Source organism: Gossypium raimondii, chromosome 5, assembly GCF_025698545.1.
Source record: "Gossypium raimondii isolate GPD5lz chromosome 5, ASM2569854v1, whole genome shotgun sequence".
NCBI classification, from domain to species: domain Eukaryota; kingdom Viridiplantae; phylum Streptophyta; class Magnoliopsida; order Malvales; family Malvaceae; genus Gossypium; species Gossypium raimondii.
The window spans coordinates 50846028-50860344 of NC_068569.1; the positions used below are offsets into that span (position 1 = coordinate 50846028).

The 14317-nt window shown below is 33.8% G+C and overlaps 3 protein-coding genes across 4 annotated transcripts; all 3 read right to left on the bottom strand.

Moving 5' to 3' along the window:
• Positions 1-1416: 1416 nt before the first annotated feature.
• On the bottom strand, positions 1417-2919 carry LOC105766412 (pentatricopeptide repeat-containing protein At1g62930, chloroplastic). The gene has a single exon (XM_052630451.1). The coding sequence runs from the start codon at positions 2917-2919 to the stop codon at positions 1576-1578; it is 1344 nt and encodes a 447-aa protein (XP_052486411.1). The 3' UTR covers positions 1417-1575.
• LOC128041113 (pentatricopeptide repeat-containing protein At1g63330-like) lies at positions 2899-8749 on the bottom strand. Its single transcript, XM_052630452.1, has 2 exons — positions 6856-8749; positions 2899-3491 (listed from the first exon to the last, which is right to left on the bottom strand). The coding sequence occupies exons 1-2, from the start codon at positions 8688-8690 to the stop codon at positions 2921-2923; spliced, it is 2406 nt and encodes an 801-aa protein (XP_052486412.1). The 5' UTR covers positions 8691-8749; the 3' UTR covers positions 2899-2920.
• Positions 8750-11752: 3003 nt separating this feature from the next.
• LOC128040961 (pentatricopeptide repeat-containing protein At1g62930, chloroplastic-like) lies at positions 11753-13450 on the bottom strand. 2 transcript variants are annotated; one of them, XM_052630097.1, is made up of 2 exons: positions 13246-13450; positions 11753-13134 (listed from the first exon to the last, which is right to left on the bottom strand). In XM_052630097.1, the coding sequence occupies exons 1-2, from the start codon at positions 13247-13249 to the stop codon at positions 11936-11938; spliced, it is 1203 nt and encodes a 400-aa protein (XP_052486057.1). In that variant the 5' UTR covers positions 13250-13450; the 3' UTR covers positions 11753-11935. The 2 variants fall into 2 exon arrangements, with proteins under 2 accessions (XP_052486057.1, XP_052486058.1); XM_052630098.1 differs by having other exon boundaries at positions 11753-12861; positions 13246-13447.
• Positions 13451-14317: the final 867 nt, after the last annotated feature.

Consider the following 14317-nt stretch of genomic DNA (forward strand, 5'->3'; position numbering starts at 1 on the left):
CTAATAATTATTTTTACTAAATGGCTTAAAAATTATAAATAAAAATTATCTAAAATATTGTTATATCAAAAACTTAAGACATCAAAGTTAACAACTTTTACCAGATCGAACAATTATAAAATTTATCTCAATCACTCAACCTCAATTTATCTCCTTAAAATGTAATGTGCATTACCATTGGCATTTTCTAAAACAAGTAAATATATTATTTTACCTCATTTTCATTAAAAAGAAAATAATGGTGTAATCTTTGGGAAAAATAGAAGGATAAATTATATTAATAGTCACTCGGTTTTGATATATTTGAAAATTAGTCAAAATAGTTTCAATCCAGTCATTCAATTTTCGAAAAATAACAAAATAGTCTTTTTTTTTTACTATTTTCTGTTACAAAGTAAGAGAAAAATGACATGACATTTAATGGAGGGTTAACTATAATTTAAACAGCCACATAACCCTAGCAGGGCAGCAGAAAAGAAGAAAAGAAAAAAAAAAGAGAAGATGAAGAAGAAGATAAAGAAATGGACATACCTTAGTTACGACCGTTTTGTTCCTCCAACATAGAGCCACTACTAAGTTTGCTGCTATCTGTTGAATCTTTGTCCCATTTTTTTCTTCTCTCTTTTTCTTTTCTTAACTCTAGTAACTATTGTGGCATTTTCTGGCCAATCGTCATTACTAAATGGTTCCTCTTTTCCTCTTCTCAAATCTCACTTCAGATTTCTCAATAAGACTTCAAAATCTCAATATTAAAAACTTAAAGCTTTGAACAAGGCTTCAACACATCTTCGCAGTCCACTGTCTGATCACTACCATATTGCGGCCACAGCTTTTCTTCGACACACAAGAATAGATCGTGGTTGTCGGAGTATACTAGAACTACGGGATGTTGCTCGCTACTTGAAGCTGAATTGTGGCTCATTTTGGACGGTTTGAATCTTCTTTGGATCCAAGGCTTTAGACGTGTGGAGATTGTGAGCGACAGTGTTGCTGCTGTCTGCATCATATTGGATGAGTCTGCTGCTCAGTAGAGTATATCGCACAATTCGAGTTCTTTAGAATCGGCAAAGGAAGGTCAAGATACATCACATTGTCCGGGAAGCCAATGCGTTTGGCCTAAGCAGGCTGCTGAATCCACCTGCTGCACTGAGGAGCATTCTTTGCAAGGACAGTACAGGGACTGTTGAGGATAGGCTGAAATCACTACCCTCCTTTATATAAACATTCAACCCTTTATTACTCAACACACGTAGATCAATGCCATTAAATCACCTTAATATTTATTTCAATTCCTTTTATTCTCTAACTCATGTTTATTTGTTCATACAAATGCCACTGCTTTAAAATTCACAAGCAATATTGGTTTTCCACTAATTTCTTAACATCACCACCAAAAAGATCAAGAAGTTGCTAAGATCATGATCAACAAGCAACACAAGTCAGAACAAAATCAATAATATTGAAAATAGACACTAAACCTCATTCTAGTTTCCACAATCTTTTATCACTGTGCAATGGTTATGTACAACTGATTCACATTGCAAGTGATGATCTTTGCACAATTTGTGAACTATTTCAGAGCAAGATTGATTTATTAGAGTGTATGATAAGATCCATAAACAAGGTGGCAGTGATTATATCTGCAGAAAAGCCCTTACCAACCATTTCCATAAGAAGTTGCGTTGCCTTTGAAGTATAGCTGTTGCGAAGGAACCCCCGAATCATTACATTATAACAGCAGCTATTAGGCAAACAGTTATTATCTCCCATGCTCCCAAACCACCTGTATGCTTCATCTGGCAATCCCTCTTTACACAGTCTATTAATCATTACACAATATGTGACAACATTCGGTTTTAAACCATTGTTTGAGAGTTGATGAAATAATTCCTTGGCAACTTCGATATGCCCAGCTTTACAAAACCCATCAATTAGGATAGTATACGGGACAATATCAAGTTCCAACCCACTGTTTTGCATTGCTTGAAAAAGTTTCAATGCCTCTTCGATATGACCTGTTTTGCATAAACCATCCAGCAAAATCAAACAGGTCACTATATCTGGAACTTGTCCAGAAGCAAGCATCTTTCTAAAAAGTTCACATGCAGTTGAAACTTTCCCTAACTGAAACATACTCTGCATAAGAGTGTTGTATGTGACAGTATCCGGGATTGGTCCGTTTCGAGATATTTCATGAAAGAGTTCCATTGCTTCGTCTAACCTTTTACCTTTGCAATATCCATTGATCATGGTGCTGTAAGTAACTATATCAGGTGCACAACCCTTCTCAATCATCAAGTTGAAAACTCTTCTAGCTTTATCCATTTTATTCTGCAAGCAATGACCATTAACTAATGCACTATAGGTAACAACATCAGGCTCAATGCCTCGCTTTATCATTGCGTCAACAATATCCTCAGCTTCAGAGACCATCCCTTCCTTGCAATGCGCATCAACCAATGTATTATACGTGACAACATTAGGCTCAATGCCTTGCTTTCTCATCATGTCAACGGTCTCTACAGCTTTAGAAATCATTCCTTCCTTGCAAAGAGCATCAATCAATAAAGTACATGTGACAATATCAAGTGAAATATTGTTATCCACCATTTCATTCAAAAGCCTTGTTGCCTCCTCCTGCTGGCCTGAATTACACATACCATGAATTAAGCAAGTAATGATATTTGGTCTAATGCCCTTACCCTTCATTTCAGATAAGAGATTGAGAGCCTCCTGTAACAAACAGTTCTTACAAAGGCAATCAATGACAGTGCTATATGCTACAATATCGGGTTCATAACCTCTGCCTTCCATCAGTCTTAGAAACCTAACAGCTCTATCAGTATTGCCGGTCTTACACAACCCCTTAAGTACTATACTGTAAGCAATCAAATTAGGTTGATACCCTCTTTCAGTCATTTCATCGAACATACAAAACGGCCTCAGAAATCTTACTTTGATTACAAAGTCCATTAATCAAAGTTGAAAAAATTACAACATCAGGCTCAACACCTAACTTCAGCATTTTCCCCAAAACAGAAAACCCAAAATCAATTCGACCTAAATGACAAAAGCAATTAATCAAGATGTTCATAGAATAAACATTATGGGAAACTCCCAATAATTCGATCTTTCTATACTTAGAAACAACAATGGCATAATGTTTCATCTTAACAATGGCTCCTAATAATTTATTGAATTCCACAATTGAAGGCTTTGGGTACTTTTCAATCATCTTATTGAACAAACTCAAAGCATGATCAACATTATCGAAGTGGTGGTCTCTTTTTCCCTTTCCTCTAACAGGCATGGACATGGGTTTCTTACTTAGGCATTCGATGTGGGTAGCAATGGTGTTAGAAGAAGAAGAAAAAGAGTGGAAATTAGAAAGATGGCTTCCAGCATTAACAACCGAACGAAGAATAAAAGAAGAAGGAAGCTTACCCATATCTTGAAAGCAGAAATGGCAGCGGAAGTAGCAGAAGAAGTGTCAATTTTGGGTTGCGAAGTGGTGTTTAGGGAAAGGGTTGGGAGCGTAATTTGGGTTTTTTTTTTTATTTTTTTAATGTGAATAATTTTTAATAAAAAATTAAACTTTATTTTTAAATGCAATCATCAACTATTATTAATATTATAATATACTTATAAATCTTCCTTTTAAATTTAATAAAATTATTATTTATTTTTAAATAGAATCTACCTTTGGCGGATTCTCCTAGTGAAGTGACAACTATCAAATTATTTGTACAAAATAACACTTAAATTAACCTAGGCAACCTTATTACATACCATGAGAAGACTCTATTTTGACGAACAACATATACTTTAGTTAACTTTTCTATATAGCGTGAAACACTCAAATTTAGCGGATACTATAGAATTTAAACATCTTTCATATATAGTATTGATAACTCGGACTGATGAATACTTACTACTCATAATTACGAATACGTTAGATTTCCTATACTGACTGACTAATATAGCAGATTCACCTTTTAGATGACACTACTGGAAACTCTTTTAGGAAACAAGGGCTGTTTTCATTTTCATTTTCTTGGAAAATGGTGAAGAAAACATGTTGGGATAAAAAAAAATGAAAATAATTTTTGAAAAATGAAAATAAAAATATGTGAAAATTAGAGAATAAAAAATATGTTTTTATTATTTTTGATAAAAATGGTTTAGAAAAACAGATTAATACAACTCAAACCCAAACTACACTTGAGACGATAAACACCCTTAACCATTATGACATCACATGAGTTTACATTTTTTCTTTACTTTCAACGTCTTTAAAAACACAATTTGGTTCTCATTAAAATCATCATTCAACTTGGTAAGGTTAAAAAAGTTATGCTAGTATTGGTCACATGGGCTTGAACCGCTTAGGCTCCACTCATTTCTCATTAAACATATATATATATATATATATATTTTTTTTTTGCCACAACATTTGCTTTGATTATTTAGTTTAAGGTTAACTTAAAGTTTTTATTTGGTTGCCAAAGACGCTCATAAGAATCTAAGCACCAGAATCACTGTAGTTCTTTACACATCTAGAAATTGACCCTTTATCCATATGCACAAGACTAGCAGTAGCATTAGGCAAATTTTCAAATAGACTCAACACCATTCCTAAATTTCTTCCAATCCTAGCCATAGAGTTTGCAACTTTGTCATGTAGTTATATTTATTTTGTTCAACCTATAGTTGTAATTTTGAATCTAGTAGAACAAAATAATATAAAATTTACATGGTGTTCAGTGATGGTATTGATTGGTTAGCAAAATCAGCTCTATGTAGGAAAAATTATGGTATTGTGCGGCACTTGTAGCTGGTTTTGATTTTGTATATGATATTTTATCATGCACAGGCATCAATCAAGAGGGAAAGAAGAATTATTTAATGGGGTATTCTTTTGGTAGCAATTTCATCAAGAGAAGGGATTTTATCCGTAAGGAGGCTGAGAAAACTTGAAGAGTCAATAGATTAATCGGGATGACAACTGAAGTGGATGATGATTTAGTCATGAAAAAGTTAATAGGCTTGAGGTGCGACTTCCCTCTTATTTCTTATTCTTGTTGAGGTGCTCTTTATCTGCGACTAAATGAAGTTGGTTTACTCAAAAGTGGTTTGGTGAAGAAATTAGTGGTTAATTCGAGACTTGATCTTATCTTGTTAACTTAAAACAAAACTAGCAAAGGTGGAAGATGGGATTGTTCAAATGATGTAGAGTTCTTAAATATTGTTATCCTAGAATTTTTGCTTTGGCTATGGATATAGTCGTCAAAGCTAAGGATTATTCACAAAATGGCAGATTTTACCATCAGTTGTGGAGCTCCTTTTTTCGAAGGAGTCGTTTTTATTTGGGAGTTGAAGTCATTGAGCAATTTGCATCGTGATACAATGTTTTGTCCTTCAATTTTAAAATATTATGGAGCCTGAACATTTCGCCTAAGATACAATATTTTGCGTGGTTGGTGATTTTGGAAAGGATTCCTATGATGTGTTTCCTTAAGAATAGAGGTATTTCGATCTCGGTTGAGCATGTTGTTTGTCATTGGTGCAAAGTGAAATCTAAGGATGTTAGTCACATTTTGTTGAACTGTGCCCGAGTTAACAAATTCTAAGTATTTTATCCTTTCCTTCGTTATGCTTTGATAAGTTGGTGTCTAAACCTCTGTTTAATTGGTGGTTGATGTCTATTATGGTTGCCTTGTGGACCACCTAGAGTGCAAGAAATGATTCTATGTTTAGAGGAAAAGATTTTAATTTGGAGTACATTTTTTTCTAGTTAAATTAAGATCTTTGCATTGGATAAAAGTCTTGCTAGAATGTATGAATTTGAGTCAATGTGGGGGGAAGGGGTGTCCACGAGATTGTGAAAGGAGTAGCTGTAGCCATTATACCAAGAGTCTGACACATTGGGAACCTTCAAATGAAGGCTGGTTAAAGTTGAAGGCTGGTTAAAGTTTAACGGTGATGGTTCAACATTAGGTAAATTTGGCCCGACGGGTGTGGTGTGGATATTAGAAATTCGAAGGGTCATATCATTCTATGTTTCAGGTCCCTAAGGCGTCCAAGATTCTAATTTCGCTGAAATTATGGCGATTAAGTTAGCTCTTCATTTCTTCTTAGACTCCTAGAGGATTAAAGACTAAAAGCCTATGGTTGACTTCGACTCCATAGTCGAGCTTACTTGGTGTATCAATGAGAAATCTAGGCCTTGGAAATATTGACACATTTTTGCAAGCATTGATGAGATTAAGATGTCCATTCATGAGGTACTGTTTAGAAAAATTGGAAGAAATTCTAATGGTATGGCAGATTCGTTGGCAAAATCAGGGTGCTTTCGATCTCAAATGTTTTTTGTAGATTGGTGATGTGCATCGTTGAGTTAATTGAGATGATAGTTTCATTGTTATTTCATCGAAGAAGATTCACCAAATCATTTGCAGCGATTATTAGACTATCAAAGAACAGTATTTTGTGCCTCTTTGAACGTCCGTGCTGCTGTTTTAAGGTGTGCTGCAGTTGCAATAATCATAACCAATAATTCTACAAAAATAATTAAGTTAACTAAGTTTGATTAAAGATAAATACTTTATTTTACGATAGTTTTGGTAATTAAATAATGAAAAGAAATATTTTTTTTGTTATGAAAATATTTATCTTGTATCTGTTTCACTTGAAACAATTTTCAAAAAAAATCATTCGGAAAATATTACATTTTTCCGAAAATCATTTACCAGAAAATGTTTTCAATCAAACAAACAAACCCCAAATTTGATTGAATTCCACACTTGGAGTGATTATATCTGCAGAAATTTATACTGATGCTATTGTCATTGCTACAGATATTGGGCAGTGATTATATCTGCAGAAAAGCCCTTACCAACCATTTCCATAAGAAGTTGCCTTGCCTTTGAAGTATAGCTGTTGCGAAGGAACCCCCGAATCATTACATTATAACAGCGGCTATTAGGCAAACAGTCATTATCTCCCATGCTCCCAAACAACCTGTATGCTTCATCTGGTAATCCCTCTTTACACAGTCTATTAATCATTACACAATATGTGTAAACATTCGGTTTTAAACCATTGTTTGAGAGTTGATGAAATAATTCCTTGGCAAATTTGATATGCCCAGCTTTACAAAACCCATCAATTAGGATAGTATACGGGACAATATGAAGTTCCAACCCACTGTTTTGCATTGCTTGAAAAAGTTTCAATGCCTCTCCGATATGACCTGTTTTGCATAAACCATCCAGCAAAATAAAAAAGATAGCTATATCTGGAATTTGTCCAGAGGCAAGCATCTTTCTAAAAAGTTTACGTGCAGTTGAAACTTTCCCTAACTGAAACATACTCTGCATAAGAATGTTGTATGTGACAGTATCCGGTAATGGTCCCTTTCGAGATATTTCATGAAAGAGTTCCATTGCTTTGTCTAACCTTTTACCTTTGCAATATCCATTGATCATGGTGCTGTAAGTTACTATACCAGATGCACAGCCCTTCTCAATCATCAAGTTGAAAACTCTTCTAGCTTTATCCATTTCATTCTGCAAGCAATGGCCGTTGATTAATGCACTATAGGTAACAACATCAGGCTCAATGCCTCGCTTTATCATTGCGTCAACAATATCCTTAGCTTCAGAGACCATCCCTTCCTTGCAATGCGCATCAACCAATGTATTATACGTGACAACATTAAGCTCAATGCCTTGCTTTCTCATCATGTCAACGGTCTCTACAGCTTTAGAAATCGTTCCTTCCTTGCAGAGAGCATCAATCAATAAATTATATGTGACAATATCAAGTGAAATATTGTTATCCACCATTTCATTCAAGAGCCTTGTTGCCTCCTCCTGCTGGCCTGAATTACACATACCATGAATTAAGCAAGTGTAAGTAATGATATTTGGTCTAATGCCCTTACCCTTCATTTCAGATAAGAGATTGAGAGCCTCCTGTAACAAACCGTTCTTACAAAGGCAGTCAATGACAGTGCTATATGCTACAATATCGGGTTCATAACCTCTGCCTTCCATCAGTCTTAGAAACCTAACAGCTCTACCAGTATTACCGGCCTTACACAACCCCTTAAGCATTGTACTGTAAATAATCAAATCAGGTTGATACCCTTTTTCAGTCATTTCATCGAACATACAAACGGCCTCAGAAATCTTTCTTTGTTTACAAAGCCCATTAATCAAAGTTGAAAAAGTTACAACACTAGGCTTAACACCTAACTTCAGCATTTTCCCCAAAACAGAAAACCCAAAATCAGTTCGACCTAATTGACAAAAGCAATTAATCAAGATGCTCACAGAATAAACATCATGGGAAACGCCTAATAATTCCATCTGGCTACACATAGAAACAACAATGGCATAATGTTTCATTCTAACAATGGCTGCAAATAATTTAGTGAATTCCAGAATTGAAGGCACTGGGCACCTGCCAATCATCTTATTGAACAAAATCAAAGCATGATCAACATTATCGAAGCGGTGGTCTCTTTTTCCCTTTCCTCTAACAGGCATGGACATGGGTGTCTTACTTAGGCAGTCGATGTAGGCAGCAATGGTGTTAGAAGAAGAAGAAAAAGAGTGTAAATTAGAAAGAAGGCTTCCAGCATTAACAACCGAACGAAGAATAAAAGCAGAAGGAAGCTTACGCATACCTTGAAAGCAGAAATGGCAGCGGCAGTAGCAGAAGAAGTGTAAATTTTGGGTTGCCAAGTGGTGTTTTTTATTTTTTTTAATGTGAATAATATTTAATAAAAAAAGTAAACTTTATTTTGAAATGAAATCTTCAATTATTATTAATATTATTATATACTTATAAATCTTCCTTTTAAATTTAATAAAATTATTGGAATCTACAATGGTATTAACTTATTTGGTTCATTTGCTTGGAACGAAAGATTGATGAAATTTAGGATTACCTAAAAGTAAATTTTACTATATTTTCATTGTCAATATATTTTTTACAAGTTCACTTCCTTTAACTTTTTTAGTCTCATTTTTTCCAAAAGTTATAATAACTTAAAAATGCCACTTTTATATAATCAAATCATTCAAGAATAAGAGAAAATTATTTTTGATTACGTCCTTATACATATAGATAGAGCACAACATGACACTAATATCAATTATTAGACATCTTTCACTTTCTCATGTTAAAAGCATGATGCAAAGGAACAATTCATGATATTGACTTCAATTAGGGTTAAATCGAATTTCTCACAAACTAGGGGAAAGAAAGACAAAAACTGGCATAGGATTGAAAATACTTTGCAACCTATATTTGATGAGGTCATTAAGGTGGTGAAGCAAAAGGTTGGAATTAAAATAGTTAATTCAATCATATAGGTCGAAATATAATTTTACCATTGTAATGATTTTTGAAAACATGATACAATACAATACTATAATTTTATTTTATTTTTTAAAATGTCACCTTGCTTTAGAGAACCACATTCAAAGAGTTAACACATGCGGTTAAAGAGTCTAAATTCATATAAATCTCATTAAAAAATCCAATGATGGATTTTGAGACTAAATTTTAAGGGAATGTCGAATTTAGATAAACATTACGTGTGTTAATATCATGTTCAAGTCTGACCCATGAATACCTCTAATTATCATCATTTACTTTTATTACTTTTATCATTGTTTGAGAGTTTGCAACTTTGTCATGTAGTTATATTTATTTTGTTAAACCTATAGTTGTAATTTTGAATCTAGTAGAACAAAATAATATAAAATTTACATGGTGTTCAATGATGGTATTGATTGGTTAGCAAAATCAGCTCTATGTAGGAAAAATTATGGTATTGTGCGGCACTTGTAGCTGGTTTTGATTTTGTATATGGTATTTTATCATGCACATGCATCAATCAAGAGGGAAAGAAGAAATATTTAATGAGGTATTCTTTTGGTAGCGATTTCATCAAAAGAAGGGATTTTATCCGTAAGGAGGATGAGGAAACTTGGAGAGTCAGTAGATTAATTGGGATGACAACTGAAGTGGATGATGATTTAGTCATGAAAAAATTAGTAGGCTTGAGGTGCGACTTCTCTCTTATTTCTTATTCTTGTTGATGTGCTCTTTATCTATGGCTAAATGAAGTTGGTTTACTCAAAAATGGTTTGGTGAAGAAATTAGTGGATAATTCGAGACTTGATCTTATCATGTTAACTTAAAACAAAACTAGCAAAGGTGGAAGATGCGATTGTTCAAATGATGTGGAGCTCTTAAAGATTGTTATCCTAGAATTTTTGCTTTGGTTATGGATATAGTCGTCAAAGCTAAGGATTATTCACAAAATGGCGGATTTTACCATCAGTTGTGGAGCTCCTTTTTTCGAAGGAATCGTTTTTATTTGGGAGTTGAAGACATTGAGCAATTTGCATCGTGATACAATGTTTTGTCCTTTAATTATAAAATATTATGGAGCCTGAACATTTCGCCTAAGATACAATGTTTTGCATAGTTGGTGATTTTGGAAAGGATTCCTATGATGTGTTTCCTTAAGAATAGAGGCATTTCGATCTCGAATGAGCATGTTGTTTGTCATTGGTGCAAAGTGGAATCTAAGGATGTTAGTCACATTTTGTTGAACTGTGCCCGAGTTAACAAATTCTGATGTATTTTATCCTTTCCTTTGTTATGCTTTGATAAGTTGGTGTCTAAACCTCTGTTTAATTGGTGGTTGATGTCTATTTTGGTTGCCTTGTGGACCATCTAGAATGCAAGAAATGATTCTATGTTTAGAGGAAAAGATTTTAATTTGGAGTACATTTTTTTCTGGTTAAATTAAGATCTTTGCATTGGATAAAAGTCTTGCTAGAATGTATGAATTTTGTTGAGTCAATGTGGGGGGAAAGGGTGTCCACGAGATTGTGAAAGGAGTATCTGTAGCCATTATACCAAGAGTGTGACACGCTGGGAACCTTCAAATGAAGGCTGGTTAAAGTTTAACGATGATGATTCAACATTAGGTAAATTTGGCCCGACGGGGTGTGGTGTGGATATTAGAAATTCGAAGGGTCATGTCATTGCTATGTTTCAGGTCCCTAAGGCATCCAAGATTCTAATTTCGCTAAAATTATGGCAATTAAGTTAACTCTTCATTTCTTCTTAGACTCCTAGAGGATTAAAGACTAAAAGCCTATGGTTGACTCCGACTCCATAGTCGAGCTTACTTGGTGTATCAATGAGAAATCTAGGCCTTGGAAATATTGGCACATTTTTGCAAGCATTGATGAGATTAAGATGTCCATTCATGAGGTACTGTTTAGAAAAATTGGGAGAGATGCTAATGGTATGGCAGATTCGTTGGCAAAGTCTGGGTGCTTTCGATCTCAGATGTTTTTTGTAGATTGGTGATGTGCATCGTTGAGGTTAATTGAGATGATAGTTTCATTGTTATTTCATCGAAGAAGATTTACCAAATCATTTGCAGCGATTATTAGACTATCAAAGAACAGTATTTTGTGCCTATTTGAACGTCAGTGCTGCTGTTTTAAGGTGTGCTGTAGTTGCAATAATCATAACCAATAATTCTACAAAAATAATTAAGTTAACTAAGTTTGATTAAAGATAAATACTTTATTTTACGATAGTTTTGGTAATTAAATAATGAAAAGAAATATTTTTTCTGTTATGAAAATATTTATCTTGTATCTGTTTCACTTGAAACAATTTTCAGAAAATGAGTTCAAAAAAACTTATCAAATAATGTAAAATGTTTTACATAAAATCATTCGGAAAATATTACATTTTTCCGAAAATCATACTATTTTCCGGAAATCATTTACCAGAAAATGTTTTCAATCACAAACCCCAAATTGGATTGAATTCCACACTTGGAGTTAAAAGTTCTGAGCAGCCGAAATTTATACTGATGCTATTGTCATTGCTACAGATATTGGGCAGTGATTATATCTGCAGAAAAGCCCTTACCAACCATTTCCATAAGAAGTTGCTTTGCCTTTGAAGTATAGCTGTTGCGAAGGAACCCCCGAATCATTACATTATAACAGCGGCTATTAGGCAAACAGTCATTATCTCCCATGCTCCCAAACAACCTGTATGCTTCATCTGGTAATCCCTCTTTACACAGTCTATTAATCATTACACAATATGTGACAACATTCGGTTTTAAACCATTGTTTGAGAGTTGATGAAATAATTCCTTGGCAAAATCGATATGCCCAGCTTTACAAAGCCCATCAATTAGGATAGTATACGGGACAATATCAAGTTCCAACCCAATGTTTTGCATTGCTTGAAAAAGTTTCAATGCCTCTTTGATATGACCTGTTTTGCATAAACCATCCAGCAAAATCAAACAGGTCGCTATATCTGGAATTTGTCCAGAGGCAAGCCTCTTTCTAAAAAGTTTACATGCAGTTGAAACTTCCCCTAACTGACACATACTCTGCATAAGAATGTTGTATGTGACAGTATCCGGGAATGGTCCCTTTCGAGATATTTCATGAAAGAGTTCCATTGCTTTGTCTAACCTTTCCCCTTTGCAATATCCATTGATCATGGTGCTGTAAGTAACTATATCAGGTGCACAACCCTTCTCAATCATCAAGTTGAAAACTCTTCTAGCTTTATCCATTTCATTCTGCAAGCAATGGCCGTTGATTAATGCACTATAGGTAACAACATCAGGCTCAATGCCTCGCTTTATCATTGCGTCAACAATATCCTCAGCTTCAGAGACCATCCCTTCCTTGCAATGCGCATCAACCAACGTATTATACGTGACAACATCAGGCTCAACACCTAACTTCAGCATTTTCCCCACAGCAGAAAACCCAAAATCAATTCGACCTAATTGACAAAAGCAATTAATCAAGATGCTCATAGAATAAACATCATGGGAAACTCCCAATAATTCGATATGTCTATACTTAGAAACAACAATGGCATAATGTTTCATCTTAACAATGGCTCCTAATAATTTATTGAATTCCACAATTGAAGGCTTTGGGTAATTTTCAATCATCTTATTGAACAAACTCAAAGCATGATCAACATTATCGAAGTGGTGGTCTCCGTTTCCCTTTCCTCTAACAGGCATGGACATGGGTTTCTTACTTAGGCCTTCGGTGTGGGTAGCAATGGTGTAAGCAGAAGAAGAAAAAGAGTGGAAATTAGAAAGAAGGCTTCCAGCATTAACAACCGAACGAAGAATAAAAGAAGAAGGAAGCTTACGCATATCTTGAAAGCAGAAATGGCAGCGGCAGTAGCAGAAGAAGTGTAAATTTTGGGTTGCGACGTGGTGTTCAGGGAAAGGGTTGGGACTTGGGAGCGTAATTTGGGTTTTTTTTTTATTTTTTGAATGTGAATAATATTTAATAAAAAAAGGAAACTTTATTTTTAAATGCAATCTTCAATTATTATATACTTATAAATCTTCCTTTTAAATTTAATAAAATTAATTTACTTTTAATTGGAATCTACAATGATATTAACTTATTTGGTTCATTTGCTTGGAGTGAAAGATTGGTGTATTCGATTGATAAATTTAGGATTACTTAAAAGTAAATTTTACTATATTTTCATTGTTAATATTTTTTTACAAGTTCACTTCCTTTAACTTTTGTTAGTCTCAATTTTTCCAAAAGTTATAATAACTTAAAAATACCACTTTTTTTAAGAGAAATTTATTTTTTGATTATCTCCTTATACATATAGATAGAGCACAACATGACACTAATATCAATTATTAGACATCTTTCACTTTCTCATGTTAAAAACATGATGCAAAGGAACAATTCATGACATTGACTTCAATTAGGGTACAATCGAATTTCTCACAAATTAGAGGAAAGAAAGACAAAAACTGGCATAGGATTGAAAATACTTTGCAACCTATATTTGATGAGGTCATTAAGGTGGTGAAGCAAAAGGTTGGAATTCAAATAGTTAATTCAATCATATAGGTCGAAATATAATTTTACCATTTGTAATGATTTTTGAAAACACGATACAAAACAATAGTATAATTTTATTTTATTTTTAAAATATCACCTTGCTTTAGAGAACCACATTCAAAGAGTTAACACATGAGCTTAAAGAGTCTAAATTCATATAAATCTCATTAAAAATCCAATGATGGATTTTGAGACTAAATTTTAGGGGTTTAATTATAATTTTTTTACAAAATAGGAGTGTAACGATAATATTTTAAAAGAACTGAGGGTAATAATTAGAAGATCAAAGAAAAGAAGTAATGTGATTTATTTTATTTTGACAGATAAAATTAGTAAAGGAAACTAAAAAT